The sequence below is a fragment of the Capricornis sumatraensis genome, chromosome 14 (genome assembly GCF_032405125.1).
Source record: "Capricornis sumatraensis isolate serow.1 chromosome 14, serow.2, whole genome shotgun sequence".
In the NCBI taxonomy this organism is placed as follows: Eukaryota; Metazoa; Chordata; class Mammalia; order Artiodactyla; family Bovidae; genus Capricornis; species Capricornis sumatraensis.
The window spans coordinates 83,131,067-83,158,647 of NC_091082.1; the positions used below are offsets into that span (position 1 = coordinate 83,131,067).

General features: G+C 40.7%; 1 protein-coding gene across 2 annotated transcripts; it reads left to right on the forward strand.

The window, feature by feature from the left end:
• The first annotated feature begins 948 nt into the window (after positions 1-948).
• F13B (coagulation factor XIII B chain) lies at positions 949-25,706 on the forward strand. 2 transcript variants are annotated; one of them, XM_068985823.1, is made up of 12 exons: positions 949-1,047; positions 2,869-3,069; positions 5,233-5,418; positions 7,142-7,318; positions 7,683-7,859; positions 10,839-11,018; positions 11,107-11,292; positions 12,182-12,364; positions 13,471-13,671; positions 14,496-14,678; positions 16,930-17,143; positions 24,824-25,706. In XM_068985823.1, the coding sequence occupies exons 1-12, from the start codon at positions 984-986 to the stop codon at positions 24,828-24,830; spliced, it is 1,959 nt and encodes a 652-aa protein (XP_068841924.1). In that variant the 5' UTR covers positions 949-983; the 3' UTR covers positions 24,831-25,706. The 2 variants fall into 2 exon arrangements, with proteins under 2 accessions (XP_068841924.1, XP_068841923.1); XM_068985822.1 differs by lacking the exon at positions 24,824-25,706 and adding an exon at positions 18,279-18,486.
• The last annotated feature ends 1,875 nt before the right edge of the window (positions 25,707-27,581 follow it).

Sequence of the window (27,581 nt, forward strand, 5' to 3'; positions counted from 1 at the left end):
TATATGTGATTTTTGGTGAAGGGAGAGAACATGCAATCAAGCCTATATTTTTTGCAGGTTTCTGCTAGTCACAAGGAGTAGATGTCACCATAAAGGATCTCAGTGTACTCCTAGATATGAGGCAATACAAGAATTGGGCTCATAAAATCAACTCTTGAAAACATCTAACAGTCTGACGGACGTGTTCTGCCCGTTTTCCCACAGCACAGAGTGCCTTGTTTCTGCTCTCCACCCTGAGCTCCCTCCCGGGAGTGTTGCAAGTCAGCCCCTGCAGCAGCACAGGAGTTGATCCTTGTGGAGGTAGAGGGCAAAGGCCAAGTGCCAAAGGGCAAGTGCCAATTTGGAGCTGACACTACAAACGCAAGACCAAAGCATGTCCTGGTTTACACCGGGCTCTCAGAGCACTCCTCACAAGGGGCAGTTCAGCACCCTGCTTGTCTCATCACCTGCCACGGGATACAGACTCTCTCCACATGAGACTTTACAAGCAGTAATAATATTCTATCACCACTCAAAACGGGGCCACTTTTCCCTTTAGCAGCTCGGTCTATACAACACTATTTTCATATCGGATTCATTAACTCACAGACCTAAGTTCAACCCGTCAATTAATCAATGGTGGTGAAGAAATCAATGGCGACCAGTGAACTTTACTCCATGGACTTACAATGGGAAATTAAAGTCGAAAACAGCCTGCTTTTTATGCAGCCTGGGATAATTATTTTGCGTTTCTTACTATTGCACTTATTGGTGATCATGTTCTAATTGGTCTGTGGCATGAAAAACTACTGTCCATTAACATGGCTGGGTATTTTTAGTATTATCCTAAGCTATTTTAAATCAATTATAAACGTTGTTACAAAGGGACTTAGACAGATGTTGTAAATTATTAACTTTTTTCCCATGAGAAGTATTGTGTACTTAATGAGGAGTCCCTAAGTACTTTTGAATGGTTAAAACTTCTATAAAACACACCACAGAAGATGAAGTCAAAAGGCTTGGCTTTGATTATCATATTAATCATCTCAGGAGAACTCCATGCAGAAGGTAAAACTAATTTTTAATATTCTTTATTTTCTAAAAATTATAAAGTGAAATCGCTCAGTTGTGTCCGACTCTTTGCGACCCCGTGGACTGTAGCCCACCAAGCTCGTCTGTCCATGGGATTCTCCAGGCAAGAATACTGGAGTGGGTTGCCATTTCCTTCTCCAGGGATCTTCCCGACCCAGGGATTGAACTCAGGTCTCCCTCATTGGAGGCAGACGCTTTAACCTCTGAGCCACCAGTGAAAATTATAAAGGGAAATTCTAACATTATTTCTCTTGAAATTTGAATATAGTCTTTCATTTTTACGTATCAATATTATAAAAAAAGATTCTTATAAGTTGTTATAGTATTTAGACAAACTTTTTGCTTTGGGAAAAACTACTAAACTATTCCTAAAGTAATTTAACTTAGAAATCCAAAACAAGACAAAAAAAAAAGAAAGAAAACGTTTAGCATCTCTAGTTTGAAGGCATAAGAGACCAGGATATAAATACCTTAAAGGATATTTTAGGCTAAAAGTATCACCATTTGAAGTCAAGTTAACCTTAATTCTAGTTTTAGACTAGAATCCATTCCTAATACTGCTAAGCTTGTATAATTCTAATTCTCTGTCCTTACAGTGAGAGCCTAATGTGGGAAATTTGAAAAAGAACAAACCACAAATCATCAGCAAGATTTTTGATTCTTGATGCCTTGATTTTCATCCTAATTTATTCTTTGGTTGAAAGATACTGGAGGGGGTTGCCATTTCCTCCTTCAGGGGATCTTCCCGACCCAGGGAAGAACCCACATCTCTTGCATCTCCTGCATTGGCAAGTGGATTTTTTTTTAAAATCACTGCACCACCTGGGAAGCCCTTGATTGGATACATTAGATAGTACAGATAATTAGTAGGACCATACGATTGAATATGTAAACAAGGACACTTCTGAGAATGAAAGTGGGGTTTAGCGATACTCACGTAGGACAGCAGGGCTTAATCGGGACTGTCCAGAAAACGGTACCTGTGGACTCCCTGTTAGAAATCTTCCTGCCCAGACTGCCTCATGTCGCGAGGTGAGTGTGAGTGAGAAAGGCAGTGCACAAGTGTGGGCCCTTTAGGAATAGTTCACGGTGTTCTCGGGCTGCAGGGATGAGAGACCAGGCAGGTCACTGAGTATCAGGAAGAGGAATAAACAGAGTAGGAAACCATGGCCACAGTGCTCTTTTAAAACACCAGAGGGAATTTGTTGACTAAAATAACCTACAGATTATCTACAACCACTTTTAGTTGAATAGCTTACTACAAATTTTCTGCCAAAAGAGGTTTTGCAATTAAAATTATGAAATAGAATTCATCCGATTTGATGCATTTAATTCTGGTATAAGATAATTTTTATGTGAATAGTTTCCTGTTATTTTTCTGTCTAATTAGGAAAAAAACAGCTGATATAATTGTCTATTAGATGTACCATGAGACATTGCCATATTTTAGCTAATTTTGTAATTATTGTGTGGTTATAATCTTCTTTCACACAAAGAAATGTCAGCTGTGTTCTATTTCTATTAGAACATGCTGCTTGACAAAGTTAGGGGATGCTTCTCTGAGGAAGTGGCCTACCCAGACTAATTCCAACAATTGGGATTTGGGGTTGCTAGCAGATTAATTCTGATTGAAAAGTATTGTCACAAAAGTACCTTAAAACGTTAAGTAATAGAAAGTAAGTACTGGCTACAGTGTCTGCAAACATTTTGAAATTTAAGATCTATTGTCACTTGCTCACAAACTGTATGGTTTTAAATGTATTTTTCAGTGTGCAGCTTATTGTTTCCTCATTTCAGAGAAGCTCTGTGGTTTTCCTAGTGTGGAGAATGGAAGGATTGCCCAATATTACTATACTTTTGAAAGTTATTACTTTCCAATGAGCATAAACCAAAATCTGTCATTTTCCTGCTTGGTTGGTTATACGACCGCGACTGGAAAACGGGAGGCGCGGACCACGTGTACCGCGGCAGGCTGGTCTCCAGAACCACAGTGCTTCAGTAAGTCAGTGGTGGGGCCGCTCTCAGGTGATAACTCACAAACAGATTAGCTGGTGAAACCAGGGGCCCCAGAGGGCAGGTGTCTGAACCTTTCGGTAGATATGGGCAAATTATCGGCCCTCGGTCTTTTCTACAAAATGAAAGCATATTCTGAAATTCTATAAGCCATGTTCTTCGTTAAGATGTTGTCTTCCTTATCTTTCTGCAAGCAGTTTTAGTTATGTATTTATTTTTGGCAGTGCTGGGTCTCCGTGCTGCGTGGGCTTTCTCTAGCTGCCGTAAGGGCTACTCTCTAGTTGTGGTGCATGGGGTTCTCATCGAGGTGGCCTCCCTTGTTTCAGAGCAGGGGCTCTAGGCACATGGGCATCCGTAGTCATGGCATGTGGGCTCAGCTGTTGAGGCTCCCGGGCTCTAGACCACAAGCTCAAGTGGTGGCTCGTGGGCTCAGTTGCTCCTCGGCATGTGGGATCTTCCCGGATCAGGGATCAAACCCATGTCTCTTGCACTGGCAGCTGAATTCTTTACAGCTAGGCCACCAGGGAAGCCCCCTTATCTGTTCTTAATAATACTCTGGGAAGAGAATAAGGGTAATTATTGAAATTATTATCATCACATGGCAAGGAACAGACACACCACCTAGTTACTTTGAGGAATGAGGGACTTACAGAGAATTCTGCGGGAGCCAGAAAAATATCTGACGCTGGCCTTAGAAGTATGAGGTTGTCACTCTAGTATTTTACCATTTGAAAGACTCCTCTCTCCTTTGTATGACTTCTCCTTGCATAATATCCATTGAACAATCTGTTTTTCTGAATTTTTGAGTTCAAATTTGTGGAAAGGAAATCTGTTTGGCAGAACCCAATATTTCATGTCAGGCTACACTAGAAACACTAAAAATTATCAGCTGTTTTTCCAGGGGCTCAGGTGACCTCTCTCTGTTGACACAGTTCCCAAGCTCTGTTTTGCAGAGTAAGGGGCTTTGGTTGAGTCAGTTTCATTTAGAAGAAGTACGATGTTTATTTACAGTGGTTGATATGTCCAGTAAACATATCCATGTGGGATAATTATCCATTCCATGACTTGTGGATAGATCACCAATTTAAGTTTTACACTTTTTAGTGTTAACACAGATCATAGATTAACTGCAATAAATGAACCTCATTCATAGCAGGAGGATAAAAGTAAATTAAACATCTGAGATGAGATGTTTTGAGAGCAGTGAAATAGCAGCTGGGAGAGGATGAGGAGGGTCAACACTGCAGGGTCAGGGCTGAGACATACCCTCTGCGGCCGGACTGCCCTGGTGGATCCTCCTCTACCACTGGGAAGTGGCTTTAACATTCTGGGCCGAACTTTCCCATCTATAAAACGGAAATCACGCAACTTCAGCGAGATAATCCGTATAGAGTGCGTCCACACAGCAAGTATGACATATTTAACACTAACCTTGGACAAATCTCTTTCACCTTTCTGAATTGGTTTATTATGAGGGTCCATTAATCATGCTCAAAAACTGATTGAACTGCATTCGATGCTAAGATAAATGTCCTATTCTACATATCACTGTCCCAGGTATTTACTAAAAATTAGCTGTGTGAACTTGAAGTAGCATGTCTGTGACTCACAGTCTACATAGACTGACGAAGGAGTCTTACTGAGCTCATAGGCAATCAGAGGCTGAAAAAATAGATGAACACAATTTCCACAATAACTTGTCTGCAGGATTATATAAGGATGCATAGAGTAGGTCCATGTGCTTTAGCTACATGATGTTGAAAATTATCAAATGCAGTGGTCTCAAAAGTATTAGGAAGTGAACCTAAAAGAAAATGCTTCCATTTCCCATTAATGATAATTAGAAGCAGATCTCTGGATATATTTCCTAAAGTAGGTGAGGCAGGGGTGGGGATGACTGAGAAAACTGAAGTCAGTGCAAACCAAGAATTTCAGTGTCAAACTGAATCAGCTTTTAAAGATACTTCCAAAATCAAATAAAATCAAGGAATTGTGAATTCCTTGTTTAACATTCACAAAAAAGTGAATTTTTTTTCTCTTTAAAACTCCAAGAATAACATTAAACTTTTGCATTGTTAGTTTTACAACTTTAAAAAAAATAAAGCTTAATTTCGTCAATTTAGAAAAGAAATATTTTTCTCCCCACAGAAAAGTGCCCTAAGCCTGACTTGAAGAATGGTTACATCTTTGATTCAAAATTATCTTATAAAATACAAGAGAACATGCGCTATCGTTGCGCGTCAGGATACAAAACCATCGCAGGGCAGGATGAAGAAGTGGTTCAATGCCTTGCTGATGGGTGGTCTTCCCAGCCAACCTGTAGGAAAGAACATGGTACGTGTTTAAGAATCATCTCCTAAACCTGAAGACAAGAGCTTGGGAGTTCAGTCAGTTTAGTGCTTTCTTAAGAGTGACAGGTATTTTTATTGAAATATAGTTTATTTTTTAGTATATCTACCAATGCGGGAAGTTATTATGTTGTTTCCTTCAAATGTTAGGTGTTTCCTTCATCCAAGGGACCCCATCTTCCACAGCACACCTACTCCAGGAATTCCTACTTTCTGCTAGTAAAAAAAAAAAAAAAAGAATTGATGTAAGATAAAAGGAAAGAACTTTAATGAACCTGCTTTTTGCAACACATATAAATGATTTCCTTCATTAGACAAGAATTTGAAATAATGCACATTACTTTATTCTGCAAGCCAATATCAGATAAACTTAAAGCAATCATTTGAATATGTGTGTGTGTGTATATATATATATATATATAGAGAGAGAGAGAGAGAGAGAGAGAGAGAGAGAAATGCTGGACTGGATGAAGCACAAGCTGGAACCAAGATTGCCAGGAGAAATATCAATAACCTCAGATATGCAGATGACACCACCCTTATGGCAGAAAGTGAAGAGGAACTAAAAAGCCTCTTGATGAAAGTAGAGGAGAGTGAAAATGTTGGCCTAAAACTCAACATTTAGAAAACTAAGATCATAGCATCTGGTCCCATCACATCATGGCAAATAGATGGGGAAACAATGGAAACAGTGACTTTATTTTTTTGGCTCCAAAATCACTGCAGATGGTGACTGCAAGTCATGAAATTAAAAGACGCTTGCTCCTTGGAAGAAAAGCTATGACCAACCTAGGCAGCATATTGAAAAGCAGAGACATTACTTTGCCAACAAAGGTCCATCTAGTCAAAGCTATGGTTTTTCCAGTAGTCATGTATGGATGTGAGAGTTGGACAATAAAGAAACCTGAGCGCCGAAGAACTGATGCTTTTGAACTGTGGTGTTGGAGAAGACCCTTGACAGTCCCTTAGACTGCAAGGAGATCCAGCCAGTACATTCTAAAGGAAATCAGTCCTGAATATTCATTGGAAGGAGTGATGCTGAAGCTGAAACTCCAATCCTTTGGCCACCTGATGTGAAGAACTGACTCATTTGAAACGACACTGATGCTGGGAAAGATTGAAGGCAGGAGGAGAAGGGGACAACAGAGGATGAGATAGTTGGAAGGCATCACTGACTCAATAGACATGAGTTTGAGTAACCTCTGGGAGTTGGTGATGGACAGGAATGCCTGGCGTGCTGCAGCCCAAGGGATCACAAAGAGTTGGACACGATTGAGCGACTGAACTGAACTGAACTGATGTATCTATCTATCTATCTATCTATCTATCTATCTATCTATCTATATACACATGTAGTTAATGTGGTGTTAGCTATTTAAATTATACAAACTTGCAGATTGGACATCATGAAAAACTTGTTAATGCACAAGCCTTCTGTTGAATTGTGGCCTTTGGCCAAATACTCCAGAGCAGAATTTGAAGGATGGAAGACCAGAAGGGTTAGGATGCAGAGTGCATGAAAAAAGGGACTCAAGAGACAAAGATAAACTTTGACTATTTTTTAGTTTTGCTGACAGTTGATTCTGTTATATGTTTGTTAAGATTCAAAGTAAATAAAAGTTGAAAATACTTTCTGAGATTTCCTTTTAATATTCTAGATTCAGGGATGAAGTCCATAAAACAAATGACTTTAATTTTTTTTTTTTTAGAAACATGTTTGGCCCCTGAATTGCATCATGGAAATTATTCCACAACACAGAAAACATTCAAAGTGAAGGACAGAGTACAATACGAGTGTGCCTCTGGGTACCACACAGCTTCTGGGAAGAGGACAGAGGAGGCAGAATGTCACCCGTACGGATGGGCCCTCACCCCACAATGTACCAGTAGGTTTCCCCTTTGAAGACAGCTGCTTTCACTCTGAAAAAGTCCCTCCCAGAGATGGGTGCAAGTTGTTAGGCTAATTATGTTACTTTTTCCATAATTTTGCTTTTTTTGCTTCTGACTTTAATGATGTCGACAGTAGGCTTTCCTCATTTCAAGCTCTCAAAGAAGAAAGAATCCTTTTAGCTCAGATACTTAAAATGAGTTTATTGATATTTAATAAATGTATAAATTGACAAGCTTTGCTGTGGATAATAGCGAAATTGCTGAATTTGAATTCAGATATGGCATGAAAGTAGTAAATGGATTTTGTTCTAGCAGGAAAAATAACACGTCTTTGTTTTTTATCTGTTCTTTCATTTTTAGAATTAAAATGCTCTTCTTTAAGAGTAATTGAAAATGGTTATTTTCATCCTGTAAAGCAAACCTATGAAGAAGGAGATGTAGTTCAGTTTTTCTGTCATAAAAATTATTATCTAAGTGGCTCTGACTTAATTCAGTGCTATAACTTTGGTTGGTACCCAGAATCTCCTGTCTGTGAAGGTAACTTTTAAATTTTCATTCACAAATAAAATATTATGTCTGAATCAGCTTTAATTTCTATAAAAAATGTCTCTGATGATATGTAAGCATTCTTCTAATTCCTATTTTTAAAAACAAATATTGTCTTTTAAATTACTGCTGTTTTCAGCAGTCTTTAATACATTTAATCTGAGTATATAAGTAATATGGTTATTTTTTATGTTAGTCTGTAGAGTGGATATAGCTTTTAAATATATTGTTAAAAATCTGTAATAAGTTGTAAATCTTTTATTGTAATGAATCATTTTTCTTATTGGGAATTAACTAGATCCATTGTGCCAGGTGGCAGCCTTGTAAAGGTACTTTCTTATTACTGGGCCATATATTCCCTGATGTGAAAACACAGACTTCAAAATAGTGGGACAAAGTGCAGAAAAGGCAGCACAAAGTTACCCAGAGTGAAAAAGAAAACTGAAGTCATGCTGTAAGAGCGGCCCTCAAATGGGTCATCTGTCGTTTCATTTGTGTCACTGGCTGTGTTCAGGTAGGTGGGATGATTACCTGTTAGGAGACAGCAATTCGATAGTCATGTAATCACACTGCAGGGTTCCATGAAGAAAGTTCTGGTCTAGCAGAAGAAACAGTTACAAGAGAGTAATTGATACAGTGTGAAAAATGGTATCATAAAGTCAGGTATAAGGTGTTCAAACAAACACTGAAGGTTCTGACTGATGGTGTGGGACCACATGTACAGAGGGGATGGATAATGTCTGATCTGGGCCTGAAAAGATAGGTAGGAGTTGGAGGATTGGGAGGTATGGGGAGATATAAAGGGCTTGATAGCCTCTGTTTTCTCCGTAATGTAGAAAATACAGCCATTACTAACAGGCAGGAGAAAGGCAGGAAAGGAAAGCTTGGAAGAGAGTAGTGACAATTTGAAACAGTTGCTGGGAAGAATGAAAGCTGAGTGACCAGGGGTTGTGTAGTGGGATTGCTCCAAACGGCCAGCAATCTTTAATTGCACTGAACAGTGATTTTAATTTCTTTTATTAAAAACATTCTTTCTAAAATTTTGCAGTGGTGCCTAACAGCCCTGGTCTAACAGTAGAGAGATGACTGTTGGCAAATTTGCTATAGCATATTATTCTTGAACTTAATGGCAGGGTCTTCCCTGGCGGCCCAGCGGTTAAGAATCTGCCTTCCAGTGCAGAGGATATGGCTTCAATCCCTGATCTCAGAACTAAGATCCCACATGCTCTGGGGCAACCAAGCCCACACAGCACAGTTAGAGAGCAGCTCAGGTGCTCCAAGGAAGAGCCTGAGCGCCGCAACAGTGAAAAGATCCTGCCTGCTGCAGCTAGGACCCAACGCAGCCGGAATAAATAAATATTAAAAAAACTAAATGGCAAGCCTACCTACTCATCACTTATTCCACACTCCTCTCCCCGCACCAAAAATTAGTCAGATGCCAACGTCCATGATACTTTTTTCTAGTAAATAGTCCTTAGATGTAAGATGGGCAGTGTCGTTATCTGAGTAACGCCTCCCTGCCCCTCCCATCCCCCAAAGATACTCATATCCTATTCCCCGGAACCTGTGAGTGTCCCCTTATGGAACGGAACAATGGGGACTTTGCAGGTGTCATCGAGTTAGGGATCTTGAGATGGGGATAATATCTGGGATTATCCATGTGGGCTTTAAATGTAATTGCAACCGCTATACGAGGAAGAGCGGGATTTGACTACAGAGGACCAAGTATGAGAGGCGGCAGTGGAAGCAAAGGTTGGAGTGGAAAAGGAAGGAGTCACGAGCCGAGGCGAGCTGGCAGCCCCCAGGCGCTGCAGAGGCGGACAAGCCACTCCCTCCCTGAAGCCTCTGGAAGAACGCCGCTCTCCCGACACCCTGATCCCAGCCCAGGAAAGCCGACTCTGGACTTGGCTTTCCAGAACTGTAAGAGAATAAACGTGTGGTATGTCAAGCCACTCCATTGTGGAAATTTGTCCCAGCAGTCGTGGAAAATGAATATAGTCAGTATTTTAGAATAGTTAAGAGGAGGAGATTTTAATTCATATAGACACAGGTTCAGGAATGCCAAGATCCACCACTTATTAATAATTTACTTACTTCTTATGTTTAAGTTCCTCTGTCTATAATATGGGAGGTGAAATAGTCCCTACTTAACAAAATTATTTTAAGATTAAAGGAGATAATGAATGTAAAATTCTGGCTCTTTTTTTGTGTTCTATTGCATGAACTTAACAGCTTAAACCCGGGAGACGGAAATGGCACTCCAGTATTCTTGCCTGGGAATTCCCAAGGACAGAGGAGCCTGGTGGGCTACAGTCCACAGAGTTCCAAAGAGTCAGACATGATTAAGCGACTGAGTAAAGCTTAAACCCACATACAAGTGTGGGTCAGCTATAGCTGTGTGTCCATGTCTGATGAAGCAATAGGCAAGCTGTGGTATCATTTGAGGCTGGACTGGGGAAGAACCTTGCACTCAAGCTTTCTGTGATTTGTGGCAGATTTCTGAGCTTGGCGGCTACTGAGCCGAGGGTAGTAGTGCCTGCTGGCTGCCCCCTGGAGGCAGCCCTGTGCCCCCTGCCCTGCGGTCCTCCTCCCTTTTTGGAAGCTCGCAGACAAGGCAGCTTCTCCTCCAGATCAGTAGGGGGACAGAGCCTCTAGTGACGAAGGGCCTCGCCACACTGCGTTGCGTGAGCATGTATGCGTGATCACACCTCCACCCTTGTGGCTGTGTTAAACACAGTCACCTCATCACATCATCTCTGCTGTGTTCATCGGTTAAAGCAAGGCCCAGGTCCTGCTCCTGGGGAGGGCGTGACTTGAGGAAGTGACTGTCAGGATGTGGGGATCCAAGGGGTGACCCCACTCTGCCTGCCAGACTTCTTAGGGTCCTTGGCACAGCCCAATGTGCTTGTGAGATCTTAACTATTATTTCTGGTGACTCTGCGACTAAACATCCTGATGTTTTTCCATAAGGAAGAAGAAATCGGTGTCCTCCTCCCCCTCTGCCTCTGAACTCCAACCTTCAAACGTACTCAACCACCTACCGGCACGGAGAAACAGTTCGTATACAGTGTGGACTTAACTTCGCCAGGCAGGGAGCAGAAGAGATACGCTGTGAAAACGGGAAATGGACGGAGCCTCCCAAATGCGTTGGTTAGCAGCACCTCGACTAAGCTTTCCCTGACGAGAAACCTGCGTCTGAAGCTAAATGGTGTCTTCTCTCTCAACTGTCCCCTTCCAGAGGACAAGCAGAGGACGACCTGCGAGGCCCCGCCATCGGTGGGGAATGGCACGGCAAACCCGCCCTCCGAGGTTTATCACAGCGGGGATAAAGTGGTCTACGTGTGTGAGAGGGGCTATCACCTCCGTGGACCAGGAGAAATAACGTGCAACCATGGGAGATGGACCCTTCCCCCTGAGTGTGTTGGTATGTGTGCTGCGTGTCATATCCAGAGCTAAGCCTAGCGTGTAGAATTTTTCATTCTCTTTGTTTAATCCACATGCTTATAGCAATAGTCTGGGGCTTAGAAGGGTTTGACATGCACAGATAGAGCACCTACTCTGTCATTTTTCTGAAGCATGTGAAGCTCTCTGTAGACTCATATTTTTAATCCAATATAAAGAATAGGAAAGCAAATAATTTTTGAATGTCCTGATTCTAATATTTTTGCATCTGTCCATTCTGACTCCCCCGCCCTCTGAGCAATAAACCTGGCCTTTCATTTAACTCAAGGATGCAACCAGGTTACAACTCCGGGATGCCACCCTTCCTGTCATCCTCATTTCTTGGCCAGGTCCTGGAGAGACTGCCACATGTTTACCAAGGATAACTATTGCATAAGAGAAAAGCTTCTAAGGATGCTAGAGAAATTAACAGAGTAAGAGCAAGATTCCTACAGACAGAAAAATGGAACTTTTCATCCGTGGGTTGACTGAGATCTGAGATGAACAGGGAGGAGAGGAAAAAATAAAACAGGATAATGACAAACGACAGTTTTAGAACCGACCATAATCTTTAGGTTAAAACACTCTTTACCTTTCCGCTCATAGAATCTCTATAGCATGATTCCTTTGTGAGCCAGAAAAGTAAAAAAGACCCATACTTGTTCTTCAGCAAAACATTTGCTGTGTTGTCTTGCTTAGTAAGTTTTAATAATACGTAGCTGAATGATGCTTCTCTAATTTCTGATGAGTTCAGAAATCAATTTTCCTAAACTACATAGTACAAATATTGAAGGACTATTGTCTGGGCAACTGTATTATGTCATTATGTTATTATAAGTTCATGTTAATCTAAAAGCAACCTCTTTTCTTAGAAAATACTGAGAATTGTAACCCTCCACCTGGTGTAATAAATGGGGCTATTATTGGTGAATTATTGGCAAGCTACCCAACAGGATCCTCTGTGGAATATAGATGCAATGAATATTACTTATTGAGAGGGGCAAAAATATCTCACTGTGAACAAGGACGATGGTCATCACCACCTGTTTGCTTAGGTAAGACAGAGAACATGATGAATTGAAACAAAATTTTCCCCTGCTTTATTGAGGTGCGATTGACATATAGTATAGATTTGAGGTGTACAGTGTGATGATTCTATACACAAACACACTGTGAAATTATTACCATGATAAAGTTGGTTTACATATCCTTCACCTCGAGTAATTTAGGGGGCTGTTGTCATGATGAGAGCATTTAAGATCCTCTCTTTTGGCGTCTTTTAAGGGTACCAAATAATGTTGTTGACCATAGTCACCACAGGGCTTACCAGGTGGCACTAGAGGTAAGAACCCACCTGCCAGTGTAGGAGACATAAGAGATGTGAGTTCAGTCCCTGGGTCGAGAAGATCCTCTGGAGGAGGAAATGGCAACCCACTCCAGTACGCTTGTCTGGAGAATCGCATGGACAGAGGAGCTTGGCAGGCTACAGTCCATGGGGTCGTGAAGGGTCAGACATGACTCAAGCGACTTAGCACGCATGCACAGGCAAGCCTGTCCCAACCATCTTACCTAGAAGCATAACCTCCCTTCCCCTAGCTCTGTGACAGCCCCTCTCCTCCACTCTTCACTCTTCTGCCTCACTTATATATGTCGTTAAAGATGGACAAACAAGATCCATATATTTAGCACATTTATTGTTTATCGTATTGCATTTCTCCCACTTAGAAGGCAATCTCCATGAAGTCAAGGAGCTTTGTTTTATTTGCTGATGAATATCAAGTGAAAGGTGTCCCACAAATATAACACAATAAGTACATTTCCTGTTTGAAGGTTTTTATTTTATAGAAAGGAAATCATGATGAATCTAAGTGGTTGCTGGTCCTAAACAATATTTTTAATGTTTCAAATTAAGTTTTTATTTGGTTTTAATTGGTCTATTTGGTTTCAATTGGTTTTAGTTTATGGTATAACAGAGGTTATATGAAGTATATAAATTCACTTGATAGTAATGTAATATATACTTTATTGTGTATGTGAAGAGCTTTAATAATACAAAGTGGTAAATACTGCTTTTGATGCCTATCATAATTTTATTGTAAAAATGTATCACTTTCATATTTGTAAGATGAGAAAAGAATTTAAAACAGACTTTGTTTTACAGAGCCGTGTACTGTTAACATGGTTGACATGCACAGAAATAACGTGGAGATGAAGTGGAATTATGAGGGAAAGATCTTACATGGAGATTTAATCGATTTTGTGTGTAAGCAGGGATATGAGTTGTCTCCATCAACCCCGCCCTCTGAATTATCTGTGCAGTGTAATAGAGGAGAAGTGAAATATCCTTCATGTATTAGAAAAGGTAAAACACCAGTGCTTCCTGACTTCCCTGATGGTCCAGTGGCGAAGGCTCCATGAATTTCACTGCAGGGACCTCAGTTTCTGATCCCTAGTCCGGGAAAGTTCTGCTTGCTGCAGCCAAGAAAACAAACCAACAGTGCTTCCTGACAATTTCTTAGGTGACCAGTATCACAGGTGATCAATATGGTTCAAAGAATAAGACCATAAGCTATCTACCACCCTCATCACCCAATCTATAAAACTGCAAATGAGCTGATCAGTTACCAGATAGCACATATGCTTAAACAGGATGACGATGAGGACATCTTTTAACTTCATAAGTCAATTTTATAAGAGGAGAAATCATGAGATTTTTGCAAATGTCACCAGACTTTCAGAGGATGGATCACTTTCTTGTGGGCAACCAGTATGCTTGTAAAGCTCACCTCAGGGTGAGCCGGAGAGCATTGTCTCAGAAGGGAACTTGAAGCAGAGGGAGAGAATTTGTGGACTCCTTAGACAGGGGACTGTCACTTTTAATAAGGAAAAAAGGAAGAGAATGCATTCAGAAACATGGCTTCAAGACAGATCTTACACGCTTTCACTTTTGGAAGACAGGAAGGGGAAAAGTAAAATCATGATTGTTAATACTTGGCTAGTTTTAAATGTGTATTTAATGCTATGAGATTCTAATTGCAAGCATAAATTTTATGTATGACGTGACAGCAGAAAATGCTTTTGATATTTAAAAATTACTTGAGAGTTGTCTTAAAAATGCTTTGACATGGAACATCTTGTTTTATTTCTGTAGCAATTCACTGTGGACTTTAACAATTATTTTTGCAGAATCTAAAAGAACGTGTGCATCTCCCCCAGCTATTAAAAATGGAGTTATTAAGAGTTCAACACTCAACACCTACGAGAACGGTTCTTCAGTGGAATACATATGTTTCGAGCACCATTTCCTTCAGGGGGCTAGGGAGTCCTATTGTTTAGAGGGCGTGTGGACTACACCACCTTTGTGTTTGGGTATGTAGTGCTACGTGTGTCTCTATTTGTTCAAACTGAGCCCGATTTTCCACTTTCTCTTCTCTTTGAGTTGATGTAACACTAATATAGGATGAGATGGCTGGATGGCATCACTGACTCAGTGGGCATGGATTTGGGTAGACGTTGGCAGTTGGTGATGGACAGGGAGGCCTGGCATGCTGCGGTTCATGGGGTTGCAAAGAGTTGGACACAGCTGAGCGACTGAACTGAACACTGATAAAACACTTCAGTTTGCATTTGTTTTATTTTATTAGTGTGCCTGATAGTTCACTGGTTTCCACTCTTTGCTCTAGATCTGGTTACTGTGTGTGCTTATTTGCTCAGTCGTGTCCAACTCTTTGCAGCCCATGGGCTGTAGCCCTGCAGGCTCCTCTGTCCATGAGATTGTCAAGGCAAGAATACCAGAATGGGTTGCCATTTTCTACTCCAGGGGGTCTTCCCGACCCAGGAATTGACCCTGTGTGTCTTGCGTCTCCTGCACTGGCAGATTCTCTCCCACTAGGGCCCCCTGGGAAGCCCCAGGTGAGTCTCTAGATCACCAATAATGGGAGTCCAGCCCTCCTAACATGCACTTCTTAAGGACAAACCATACATCAGGTATGGGGCTAGTAGGACCTACAGGCTGTGTAAGCCATGCGGTACGTGTAACCAGGCTAACCACAGTCATCGTGTTATTGGTGCTTCTAGGAAACACTCAGACAACAGGAACAAATACAGGAATGGCCTCCTCGGTCTAGAAGGGGAAACACGTTCCTGCCTCGCTGGCAAGGCAGCCTATAGAAGTGACACCACTTCCCAAGATTCTCAGGAGGCATCAAATAACATATTTTTAAATAAAAAGAAAAATTTCTTTGTGTTTATATTTATTTCATTTATTTTCTTATTTCACTGTCTCGGACTTTTGTACAAGGCTGAATAGAAGAAGCGGTGTGTGTCCTTGTGTTCCAATCTTATAAGTAAAATCTTCCAATATTCTTCTTTAGCTATGGTGTTACAAATACTTATAAAACTCAAAGATACAGAAGCCACCTATTTCTATTTTGTTAAGAGTTTAAAAAAACCTCAGTGAGTTTAATTTTAGCTGTATCTGTAGAAACAATCATGATTATTATCTTTGCTCTTTTCCCCCTGGAATTACATTGCTTCTTTTTGAAGGTTAAAGTGTGTTCGCATTTCTGTAACAAATCTCGCATGATTGTGATGCATTATGCTTTTTGTATACTGCTGAATTGTATTTGCTAATATTCTACTTATGATTAATGTATCTTTGTCGTGTGAGAGGTTGGTTTGTTATTTTCCTTTTGGTTTAGTTTCTGCTAACCTCATACAAGCTGAAAAGTATTCCCTCATCAATTCTCTGGATTTTGTCTGAGTGATACTATTTCTTTCTTAATAATTTTAAGAATTTATCAGAGATATCATCTGAGCCTTGAGGATTTTTTTGAGGAAAGATTTCAATTACAGCTTCAGTGTGTTTAATAAATACCAGGTTATTATCTCTTCTCTCGGTTTCAGTAGGAAGTGGTTTGTATTTGTCCACTATACCTAAATTATCAAATGCGTTGACATAATGTTCATAACATCCTTTTACACTCTTTTTAGTGCTTTAGTGATGTGTCTTCTGTTATTACTGCTGTGAAGATGTATCTCTTTCTTGTCATATCTTGCTACAGGTCTATAAATTTTATTAGTCCTTTCAAGAGCCAATATCTTCATTTTTTGATACTTTCTTCATATGTTGCTGTTTAATTACTTTGTATTTTTATCTTTATTATTTCCTCTCTTCCACTTTCTTGGACTGAGTCACTGTCAAGAGTCCAGCTTGTTTCTACCTTTCCATAAAATACTATCTGTCCAGCAATCAATCGTTTGTCCCATGGATGTTTTATTTGCACTTTCTGAAGAAGAAAAAGGGAAAAAAACTATTTCAATGACTATTACTACTGATCAATATTTTCTGAAAACATCTTTTTTTTTGCTGTCTTTGAAAACCTTAATGGCATAAAACTCAGTAACTGGTAGGATGTACCCTTTTTCCAAATTCAAGGCAACAGAGATAAATAACAGACTGCTTTCTGTGAGCCCTAAACATATTTTGTGACTTGAGTATTAGTTCCAACTAACTTACTTACTGCTCCAATGCCTGGGAATTTTAAGGTCATTATGAGAAAACAATACAATGGCTAATACTGAAAGGCATCAAGATAGTTTTGTTTTGTTTTGTTTTCAGAGCCTTGCACATTATCTTTTGACACAATGGAAAATAATAATTTACTTCTGAAGTGGAATTTTGACAATAGACCATATATTTTCCACGGCGAGTATGTTGAATTTCTTTGTAAAAGAGATACTTATATAGCTGGGTTTCCGGTTTCTGCATCAGAATCCCGAGTGCAGTGTGACAGAGGACAATTAAATTACCCAAGATGTGTTCAAAGCGAAAGGTAAGAAGGCACTTGTGCCTCTATAGTTTTGTTCTATTCAGACAGTTATTCATGAGATTCATTATGCTATAAATTTCAGACATATCAGGTTCTGCAACACTCCTACTTTCCTCCTCATTATAGAGGGGGAAAAATGTTTATTTTTTAAAGCAAGTGAACTTCAAGAAGCATTAACTAATTCAACAAGCTTTCTGGGTGGTCTAAGATCAAAGTCCTGTTTGCTATTTGGTATTTGTGACTCTTTGGCAATTGGATAAATAAATCAATTTATATGAGTCACATCTAAATGTGGAAAAATTAACCTATATGTTCTGAGATAAAAGAAATCACATTTTCAACCATTTTCCATAGAAGTGCATGTATAAGCAACAATGATGGGGAGCACAACTGGACAAACTTTCTACTGAGGGAAGAGCATGTTAATAACAATGATGAGATTATGGCATTTATTTTCAGGAACACATATCTATATAAGAATTTGGAAGTTTTTTCTGACGTGCTGTTACATAACAATTTTGAAATATATTTTCTACTACTTGATCAATGGAAAATGATTCTGTTCTTTTTTTCAGAAAAAAAATGTTAAAATAATCCAATAAAATAATAGAATTAATTTTACCAGGTCAGAATTTTGCCTCCTTTGAAGAGATATTGTAAAATGGGAATTATACTCTATATTCAACTAAGAATATTTTTAAATTACTTAATGGCAAAGTACATGTGGTACTCTTTTAGTGATTATAATGAGCTGTATGAACTACATAAGAAGCATTCACAAGACACATAGGTGTAAAACTTTTTTATTTTTTATTGCAATGAAAATCAGAGTTGAAAAAATTATGTGCTAGTTAAATATTTCATTATATCTTGCATTTCCCATTTTTAAGACAAAAAAGAATATGCAACTTGGAAAAATTGCAGAAAATGGTGTTAGTGTAGTTAATGACATTGAGTTTTTAAAAAGAAATTGGTGGTATAATTTATCAAGGATGGTTACTTGCTTTTATCAGTACCTCATTAAAACAAGGACCAATTATATGAAATAGTGAATGGTTAAGATTGTAATAAATACTTGACCAGAAATGATGCTTATTTCAACTCCTTCCCCCTTTTCTCTTTTTTCATTCTTATCAAGGATGTTGTCTTATCAAGAACCCTTAAGGACATAAAAATGAATGGCATAAGATGAACAGCATTTTGACACACTATAAAGTCTTTTATAAAGCATAATTGTTAGAAGAAAACTATTGGATAAAAACCTCTAAGTTTTTACTTGCACGATGATTTGACTCTAAACAGTTTACACCGGATATTTTCTATAAATAAAAGCCAGATATATTGTTTTATTTCTAGTTTGGTTGACTTGCCGTGTGACTTAATCTTTGCTGAATGTCTTCCATCTATTAAAAAACCGATCTACACATCAAAATATTTCTGGTTCCTAAAGTCCATTCACTGGGCTGTACGGTCCTCAATATATGTGCAGGAATTCACATTTGTCTTTGTAATCTTTGTTAATATTAGTGTTTTCTGTTACTTTTAGTTCAATATTTATGTCAGTACGAAAGAACCAGTCTCACTAGAACTGTGAAACTTTACATTATGTTAGAGGATTTACTTTATTCAATGCAGATGAGACTGCCCTTCAGATTTTCGAAGGATAAGGAACTTTTAAAATCAACTGTACTATTAGCAACAAGGTTAGTAATCAAATTGTGAGTTAGTGAACCATCCACCTGTTCAAATGTTGTCCACAGAACACAGTTATGAAAAGAACACCACTTGCTGTTTTTATATTACACACTTTCAGTCATTTTCTAGATCAGGTCACTATTGGAATCTTGCGGATTAGAAAATCTGAGGTCAATGAGACCAACAAGATAGGCAGGTCCCACACCAAAAGATCGTGTGTCAGTAACACTAGGATCTATTGGAGTCCTGAAACACCACACGGTCACTTTTCAGTGTGAAGGAAAGTTATTCGTCCGATCGCTGTTACAGCTTATTCTCAAGCACCTCTGGTTCTAGGACCCTTGTTAGGACTGGTTGTTGACCAGAACCACGCATTTTCCTCTCTAGAAGCTGTATAGTTCGTCTAACTCAAGAAGGTATTTTTCCAGTAGGATGACATTCTTCAGCCCCGACGTACAATTCCTGCTGCTGGGTTAAGAGAGTTTCTCTGGGAATGAAGCTGTGGTTGGACCTAACTTTGTGGATTATACACAGATTCATTTGATGTTAAACCATATATATTTCAGTCGAATTTCAATTTGAGATCTACTCTGAAAAACTGCTCTTGGAGATTAATGGAAATAATGAATATGGACTCGAGGAAGGATGGTTCTAAAACACACACGGTTTGTTGTTGTGGTTGTTAAGTCACTAAGTTGTGTCCAACTCTTTTGTGACCCCATGGACTGTTGCCTGCCAGGCTCTTCCATCCATGGGATTTTACAGGCAAGAATATTGGAGAGGGTTATTATTTCCTTCTCCAGGGGACCTTCTCAACAATATCAATAGGAAAGTATTAATCCTTTCCAATTAATTCATCAATTAATCCATTAAGAATGATATTGATATCACGTGCTGTGTCGCAGCTAACGCAGGATTCAGAGATGAATATAATTCAGCTCCTTATGTCAAGGAACTCACAAAAGAAGAAATATTTAATTTAGTACAAGAGTTAAACTTGTATTATTTGTCATTAATTCAGACATAACAAGTGAATCGATGGTGGAGTTCTAAGGGTATTTGAGGGGAACTGCTCACGGTAAGCTTTGTTCAACCTGGGTAGCTTCCTATCTCCCTGATTTACTTCCTAGCAGTTTATTTTTAAATGTGGGTTTCTGCATTTAAAAAGTAATTTAGCAATGGTACATAATGTTTCATAAGTTAAAAAAGGTATTAACCTTTTCCAATGAGTTCAGCAATTGTTCTATTTATGAAGAATATTGACCTTGCTTTATCCCAGGAAACAGAAGGTTCAGTCAAGGTGGATAATAGTCATATGGGGATATTGTATCCAGTATTGCTATGTCGTCTGATTTGATAATTGTGAAATCTGTTGATCTTTATTTTTGTTGTCATTGATTAGTCGCTAAGTCGTGTCCGAACCTTTGTGACCCCATGGACTGCAGCATGCCAGGCTTCCCTGTCCCCCCAGGGGGTGGGACGCCTAAAGTTTTGTGAGCAATGTGGCTTATCAGCTGCCGTTTTGTAAACTTCTAATGCTAAAGAAATAAAAGTGTGAACAGGAGAGCAATGGAGCATTTAAAGGAGTGGCGTTGAGGGAGAAGTAATTAACTTTTTTGGTATAACTGAGCTGTAGGACAATCCCTGGAAAAAGTTAAGTCTGGGGCTTACAAAACTAGGAAGATATCCCAAGTAGCAGGAATGACACACACAGACCCAAGTACTGGGCACACCCAGTGATGCTGTGCACTGGACAGAAAGTGCTGAAGGAGGGCTCTGTGGGCCCTGTCTGGACTAAGCAAACTGAATGTCCATCTCAGTGTGATGTGAAGAGAAGCTATGTGAGGGGTGAGCATGAAGATGTGGGTCTCAGAAATGTCACCTTTAAGGTGTTTGTGGAGTAGTCAGGTAGAAATATTACGTAAGTAGTTGATTCTTACGGTCAGTGCTGTGATGAACCACGCAGACTGCTTTCAGAAACAAGATGGACCTCTTAGCTGCTGAGAGCTCTCAGCTGTCAGCTCCCCAAGGGGGTTGCCTCAAGTGAAGTGCCTCCCCTTCCAAAGTCACAGCTTCTCCCCAGGGTGCCTGCACCAATGACCAGTCAGCAGGAGCTCTAAAGTTTCCCCTCACTCCAGCTCAGGACAAATCTAAAGAGTCACTCGTTTGCACAGCTCCCCGCAGAGCTAGGTGATGCCGCTGGTGGCAACTTTGCCACAGATCAGCTTCTCGTGTCTGCTCCCTCCTTTTCCCTCCCACAGGTGTGGATTCTAAGAATCCTCCCCCAAATCCTCTTGCTTCTAATTTCCACCTCAGAGCCTGCTTCCCCAGGAACCCAGTCTGAGAGTGATTGTTGCTGTTCAGTCTCTAAGTCAGGTCCGACTCTTTGCCACCCCATGGACTGCAGCACGCCAGGCCTCCCTGTCCATCACCAGCTCCCAGAGGTTACTCAAACTCATGTCCACTGAGTCAGTGATGCCATCCAACCATCTCATCCTCTGTCGTCCCCTTCTCCTCCCACCTTCAATCTTTCCCAGCATCAGGGTCTTTTCCAAGGAGTCAGTTCTTCCCATCAGGTAGCCAAAGGATTGGAGTTTCAGCTTCAGCATCACTCCTTCCAATGAATATTCAGGACTGATTTCCTTTAGGATGGATTGGTTGGATCCCCTTGCAGCCAAGGGACTCTCAAGAGTCTTCTCCAACACCACAGTTCAAAAGCATCAGTTCTTCAGTGCTCAGGTTTCTTTATAGTCAAACTCACATCCATACATGACTACCAGAAAAAACCTTAGCCTTGACTAGATGGAACTTTGTTGGCAAAGTAATGGCTCTTCTTTTTAATATGCTGTCTAGGTTGGTCATAGCTTTTCTTCCAAAGAGCAAGCGTCTTTTAATTTCAAGGCTGCAGTCACCATCTGCAGTGATTGTGGACCCCCCAAAAATAAAGTCTGACACTGCTTCCACTGTTTCCCCATCTATTTGCCATGAAGTGATGGGACCAGATGCCATGATCTTAGTTTTCTCAATGTTGACTTTCAAGCCAACATTTTCACTCTCCTCTTTCACTCTCATCAAGAGGCTCTTTAGTTCCTCTTCACTTGGTGGCAGAAGTGTGGTGTCATCTGCATATCTGAGGTTATTGATATTTCTCCCAGCAATCTTGATTCCAGCTTGTGCTTCATCCAGCCCAGCATTTTGCATGATGTACCCTGCATATAAGTTAAATAAGCAGGGTGACAATATACAGCCTTGACATTCTCCTTTCCCAATTTGGAACCAGTCTTTTGTTCCATGTCTAGTTCTAACTATTGTTTCTTGACCCACATACAGATTTCTCAGGAGGCAGGTCAAGTGGTCTCCAGTGAACAGTCAGGGTTGATTTCCTTTAGGATTGACCAACCTGATATCTTTGCAGTCCAAGGGACTTACAAGGCTACATATCAGAGCCAAGCCTTGGGCCTGAATTGGAGTCATCAGTTAGTAGAAGTCTATTAAAGCTAATGAAATGGGTGAGTGTTTCAGGTTAAGGTTAGAAGTATGTTTAGATCAGAACTTTGAGGGTATTCAGAGTTTGGTGATTGGCTATCAGGAAAGGTCTAACAAAGCAAAGTGATGAGGAAGGGCTGGACTGGTGGAATGAAAACCAGGAACGCTGAGGACTGGAGATGCTTCTTGGATGTTACTGGTCACCTGGAGAGGAGTAGCATTATTCCACGTGAGACTGAGACAAGAGCACGTTGAGGAAGAAACGGAGGGTCCAGAAACATGAGGGGGTGGGCATGGCAGTAAGTGTCACAGTGAAAGGGAGAGGTGTGGACTGGGAGGTGAGGATAAGGAGGGATTTTGAATGAAGTGTGAGAAATCGGAACCTGTTCAAATGAATGCGGATGGGTGGATAAAGAAGGACAGGTGGTGAGTTTTGTTAACATGGGTGGTGACATTCACCTTTGATCTCTCAGTGCGGTAAAGCATGAGCGGTTAGATTTCCTCCATCAACTCTGTGTTGTATTGTACCTGTATATCTATTTGGGTTAACATCTGGGTATATTGTGCGGAAGTGTGTACTTTTTGTTTCCAACCTATAAACACTTGGGTTTCTATCCTCTACAGTAACTGAGAGTGAAAAAAAGAAGAAGAAGAATGGGTGGGAGATAATGGGGAAAAATGGCATAAGGATGCAGAGAAAAGAGATGGGACCCTGGGCAGAAGTAAAAGGCAGCTCCTAGCTGGGCAGGGGGAACTGGGTTTGTGGCTGGAAAGAGGTGCTTCTGGTCCCCTGGTTTCTATTTCCTCCATGAAGGAGGGAGACACCTGCTGAGAATGTGTCAGAATACATGGGGAGAGAAGCTGAAGGGCTGAAGAGCCAGAGGGAGTTTGGAAAAGTCCTGTAGAGGCTGGAGAGGGAGACAGTAGCAGAAATAAAAGATAAAGATGGCGAGCCCGCAAAGTGATCTGGCAAACTAATCACTCAGTTACCACCTCAGTTAGGTGTGCGGGGTGTGGGGAATCGTGTCATTAATACAATGATCGCCATTTTGCTTTTGGGCGAAAATTGTGTTGTGTGGTCATTGTTTATCATGGCGCATATGAAAGGAAACCTGGCATAGGTGTTTTGCCTCCTTGTGGGGCAAGGTGGCAAAGTCAAAAACCAAAGGATTGCTGACTTGGTGACCGCCCTAGGACTTCCCAAGTCTCAGAGCGGGGCTGCCCAGCGCTATACAGAGAAGCTTTCATGTTTCATAGGGAAGTGAAGAATTCATTGATATCTATTTCTTCGTAAAAAAGAAACATCAAAACACTGGAGAACATCACACATTCAGACTGAATTCAGGGAGACACAGCGTGATTCCTTTGGAGGAAAACTGGAGCAAATGGAAGAGGAAGCAGTCAAACACAAGCTGAGAAGGAGTTTGCCTGAACACTCCTTCTCAGATACACATTGCAGACCAGGTGTTCAACAAAATACAAGGGTTCAGCTGGCCAGGGGTTTTAACCTGTTTTTATACACTTTCAACATAGCTTTGTGAGAAAATAAAAATTCAATTGTGTATTAGCATTCATTTTTCCTACAACCAGATAGCTTAAGAATTACAATTTGAAATAATTCATTATGTTTTCAAACATGAGAGCAGCCCTTTAACACTGTAAACAGCTCAAATGATACAATGTAATGGAGTAAAGAATGAAAATTCCCTCATTCTTCTCCTTTACCTATTTGTTTGCTTTTTGGCTGTTCTGGATCTTCGTTCCTGAGAGGCTTTTCTCTAGCCGCAGTGCTGGGGCTTCTCACTGCAGTGGCTTTGGCCTCTAAGGTGTGTGTGCGCTCAACAGTTGAGACATGTGGAGTTGGTTGCTCTGCAGCACGTGGGATCTTCCTGGATCGAGGATCAAACTCGTGTCTCCTGCACTGGCAGGCAGATTCTTTACCACTGAGCTACCAGAGAAGCCCTCCTTCATTGCTCTGAAAACCCCAGATAAGCTTCCTCAGTCTGCACAACTCTGTAAAGCATTTGCTCTGTCTTCCAGATGCGGGACAACACTGAGCAGGCACACACACGTCAGCTGTAACGAGGCACACAAGTATGTGTTTCCATACACACATGCGTATTTTAATTTATATATATGAATTTATTGAGGTGTACATTACATATCACATCGTATTTATTGTCCTAAGCCTTTGGGTTTTTGTTGTTGTTGTTGATATATGATAGACCTATCACCATATCAGTATACCTAAATTGATCTCACTCTTCCTAATACCTGAATAGTATTTCACTAGCCTGGAAAATCCCATGGACAGAGGAGCCTGGTGGGCTTCCATCTATGGGATCGCACAGAGTCGGACACGACTGACGGGACTTAGCAGCAGCAGCAGCAGCTGGAGGTAACACGGTTTAATTATTCTCCAACTGATGGACTTTTAATTATTTTCCTCACGTGCCTCCTTTCTTCCTTCCTTCTGTCCTTCTTTCCTTCCTTCCTTCATAGGTTATAAGTAGAAATAGAATAAAAATAATGTGAAGCTGAACTGTGGTGTTGGAGAAGACTCTTGAGAGTCCCTTGGACTGCAAAGACATCCAACCAATCCACCCTAAAGGAAATCAGTCCTGGGTGTTCATTGGAAGGACTGATGTTGAAGCTGAAACTCCAGTACTTTGGCCACCTCATGTGAAGAGTTGACTCATTGGAAAAGACTCTGATGCTGGGAGGGATTGGGGGCAGGAGGAGAAGGGGATGACAGAGGATGAGATGGCTGGATGGCATCACTGACTCGATGGACGTGAGTCTGAGTGAACTCTGGGATTTGGTTATGGACAGGGAGGCCTGGCGTGCTGCAATTCATGGTGTCGCAAAGAGTCAGACACGACTGGAGCAACTGAACTGAAAGCTGAAGTGAAATTGCAGAATTCTAAATATATTTGAAAAAACAAATAGAAAAGATTTTAACATTCAGTAGACTTGCTTGATGGAGGAGAGGGAAGGAAGGAGAAAGAAGAAGCTGTAAGCTGATTTTGTTTTCCATGAGAGAAACAGTTACATATTGCCCCAAAGGTGAGGGAGTATGGTGTTATTAAAAAAAATGTTCGCATAACGATGACTTATTCTGTTGCTCTTTCTTCTCAGGAAATTCCAGGGATTTGGGGAGCTATGAGCCAGGATAAAAACCAGATATATACTTCTCATATATTTGATCATCTGAATGACCAAATGTACTTTTTCCTATAAATTACGCTATCACACTGTAGAATACATAGACCAAGAGTGAGCCCTGATGTAAACTGTGGACTTTGGGTGACATTGATGTGTTACTGTAGGTTCACTGATTGTAGCGAACGCACCTCTCTGCTGGAGGGTGTTGATTGGGGCGATTGGGTGTTTGGGAGGGCAAGGGATATTTAGGGATTCTGTACTTTCTGCTGAGTTTTGCTGTGAGCCCCAAACATAAAGTTTACTTTTAAAACTGAGGTAACGTGCAATAAATTGCATGATCACCTTATGCATTCTCCACCATATTCTTGTTCATTTTAGTATTAGAAGATCACAGTGTGTCTCTGGAGATAGGACTTCCTAGTAAGAGATTATGTTTCTAGTTTCAGGAACACCTAGCGGTAAGTTTATTGCCTAAGAAGATGTCAAATTAAGAAAAACTAAATTTTAATAACACCTGGATACTTATATACTATGCTTCAAAATGTGGTATAATTAATATGTGTGATCTTCACAAAGTCATTAATACCAAGTTTATTATTGTAAATATTTCACAGACGAGGAGATGGAAGCCACACAGTTCATAATATACCACTGAAGACCTCACATCTATCCATTCTTATGCCAGGGCTTAAATTCATGTTAGTTTGTCTCTAAAGATGGTGCCATTAACAACAACGCTATAGTGTGTCTCAAAGTTACGCACAGTTACACATAGTTTATATAGAATTCATATAACTTAACACAGTATAGTAGTACATCAAAAGAAGCAAGTCAACATATGGTTCTCTCATAATACGTTGAAAGGCGACACAGTTTGGTTATCCTGACAAGGTCAGTTGTCAGGTATGTGGATGGTATAAAAAAAGAAACAAAAGTCAGGGCGGAAAAAACTAGCTTTGGTTCATTTGTGCAAACCAAGTCTGTAAAACTGAAGAGTTTCTGTTACCACGTGTGACTTTCGCTTTACTCCGACTGAGGGTAAGTCTGTTTGCGATCCTGACTGAAATATGCTGCTTGACTAGCTCAGTAAACTTTCTTACTACGATGCGTGTGTTTCCCACACCACCAAACGACTCTTCAGTACCAGCACCGTGTCCTACAGCTCAACTCAGTTCTGACACTGTCTACTTGGAGGCAGTACCAGGTGCCACGAGTTAAGGGCACAGACCCACAGGACTGGACCCCCCGCTCCAGAAACCCACTGAAGGTCGAAGTTGTTACCTGTCCTTCTGACTAACTGGCTATAGATTGGAGGTTGCCATGACCTCTTCCTCAAGTTCGATTACTTTGCTAAAGTGGCTCACAAAAAGCAGAAAGCATTTGATCTATTAGAGTCCCGGTTTCCTACAAAAGGATCTAACCCAGGAACAGTCAGATGGAGGAGACGCTCAGGGCAAGGTGTAGGGGTGGGGCGCAGATTTTCCAGGCTCTTCCTGGGGCCAGTCTCCTGGCGCCTCCAAATTATCACCAGCCTGGAAGCTCTAGAACCTGGTCTCTAGGTTTTATGGAGGCTTCATTGCGTAGGCATGGCTAACTAACTCATTGACGTCTGGCAACTGATTTAACCTCCAGCTCCTTTCCCATCCCTGGAAATTTAAGTTCAGAGTGGGCTTCCCTGGTGGATCAGATGGTAAAGAATCTGCCTGCAACATAGGAGCTGCAGAAGACACAGGTTCAATCTCTGTGTTGGGAAGATGCCCTGGAGAAGGGAATGGCTATCCACCCCAGTATTTTCACCTGGGAATCCCATAGACAGAGGAGCCTGGAGAGATTTCCAGTCCATGGGATCACAAACAGTTGGACAAGACTGAACAAATTTTCACTTTCCCACCCCCTTCCTGGAAGACAGCTGTATGTATCTAAGAGCAGAAAATTCATAAATATTTCAGCTATGATAAGATATAAACAAACTTTAAATGTTTATATTGCTGCTGAAGCTCCAGTGTTTTGGTCATTTTATGTGAACAGATGACTCATTGGAAAAGTCCCTGATGTTGGGTAAGATAGAGGGCAAAAAGAGAAGAGGGTGTCAGTG

Bases quoted from the DNA above. Each gene is read 5' to 3' on its own strand.
- F13B (XM_068985822.1), top strand. From the start codon at position 984: ATGAAGTCAAAAGGCTTGGCTTTGATTATCATATTAATCATCTCAGGA. The intron at 3,070-5,232 runs GTAAGTCAGTGG...TTCTCCCCACAG, and splicing joins TCCAGAACCACAGTGCTTCA to AAAAGTGCCCTAAGCCTGAC. The intron at 7,860-10,838 runs GTAACTTTTAAA...TTTTTCCATAAG, and splicing joins AGAATCTCCTGTCTGTGAAG to GAAGAAGAAATCGGTGTCCT.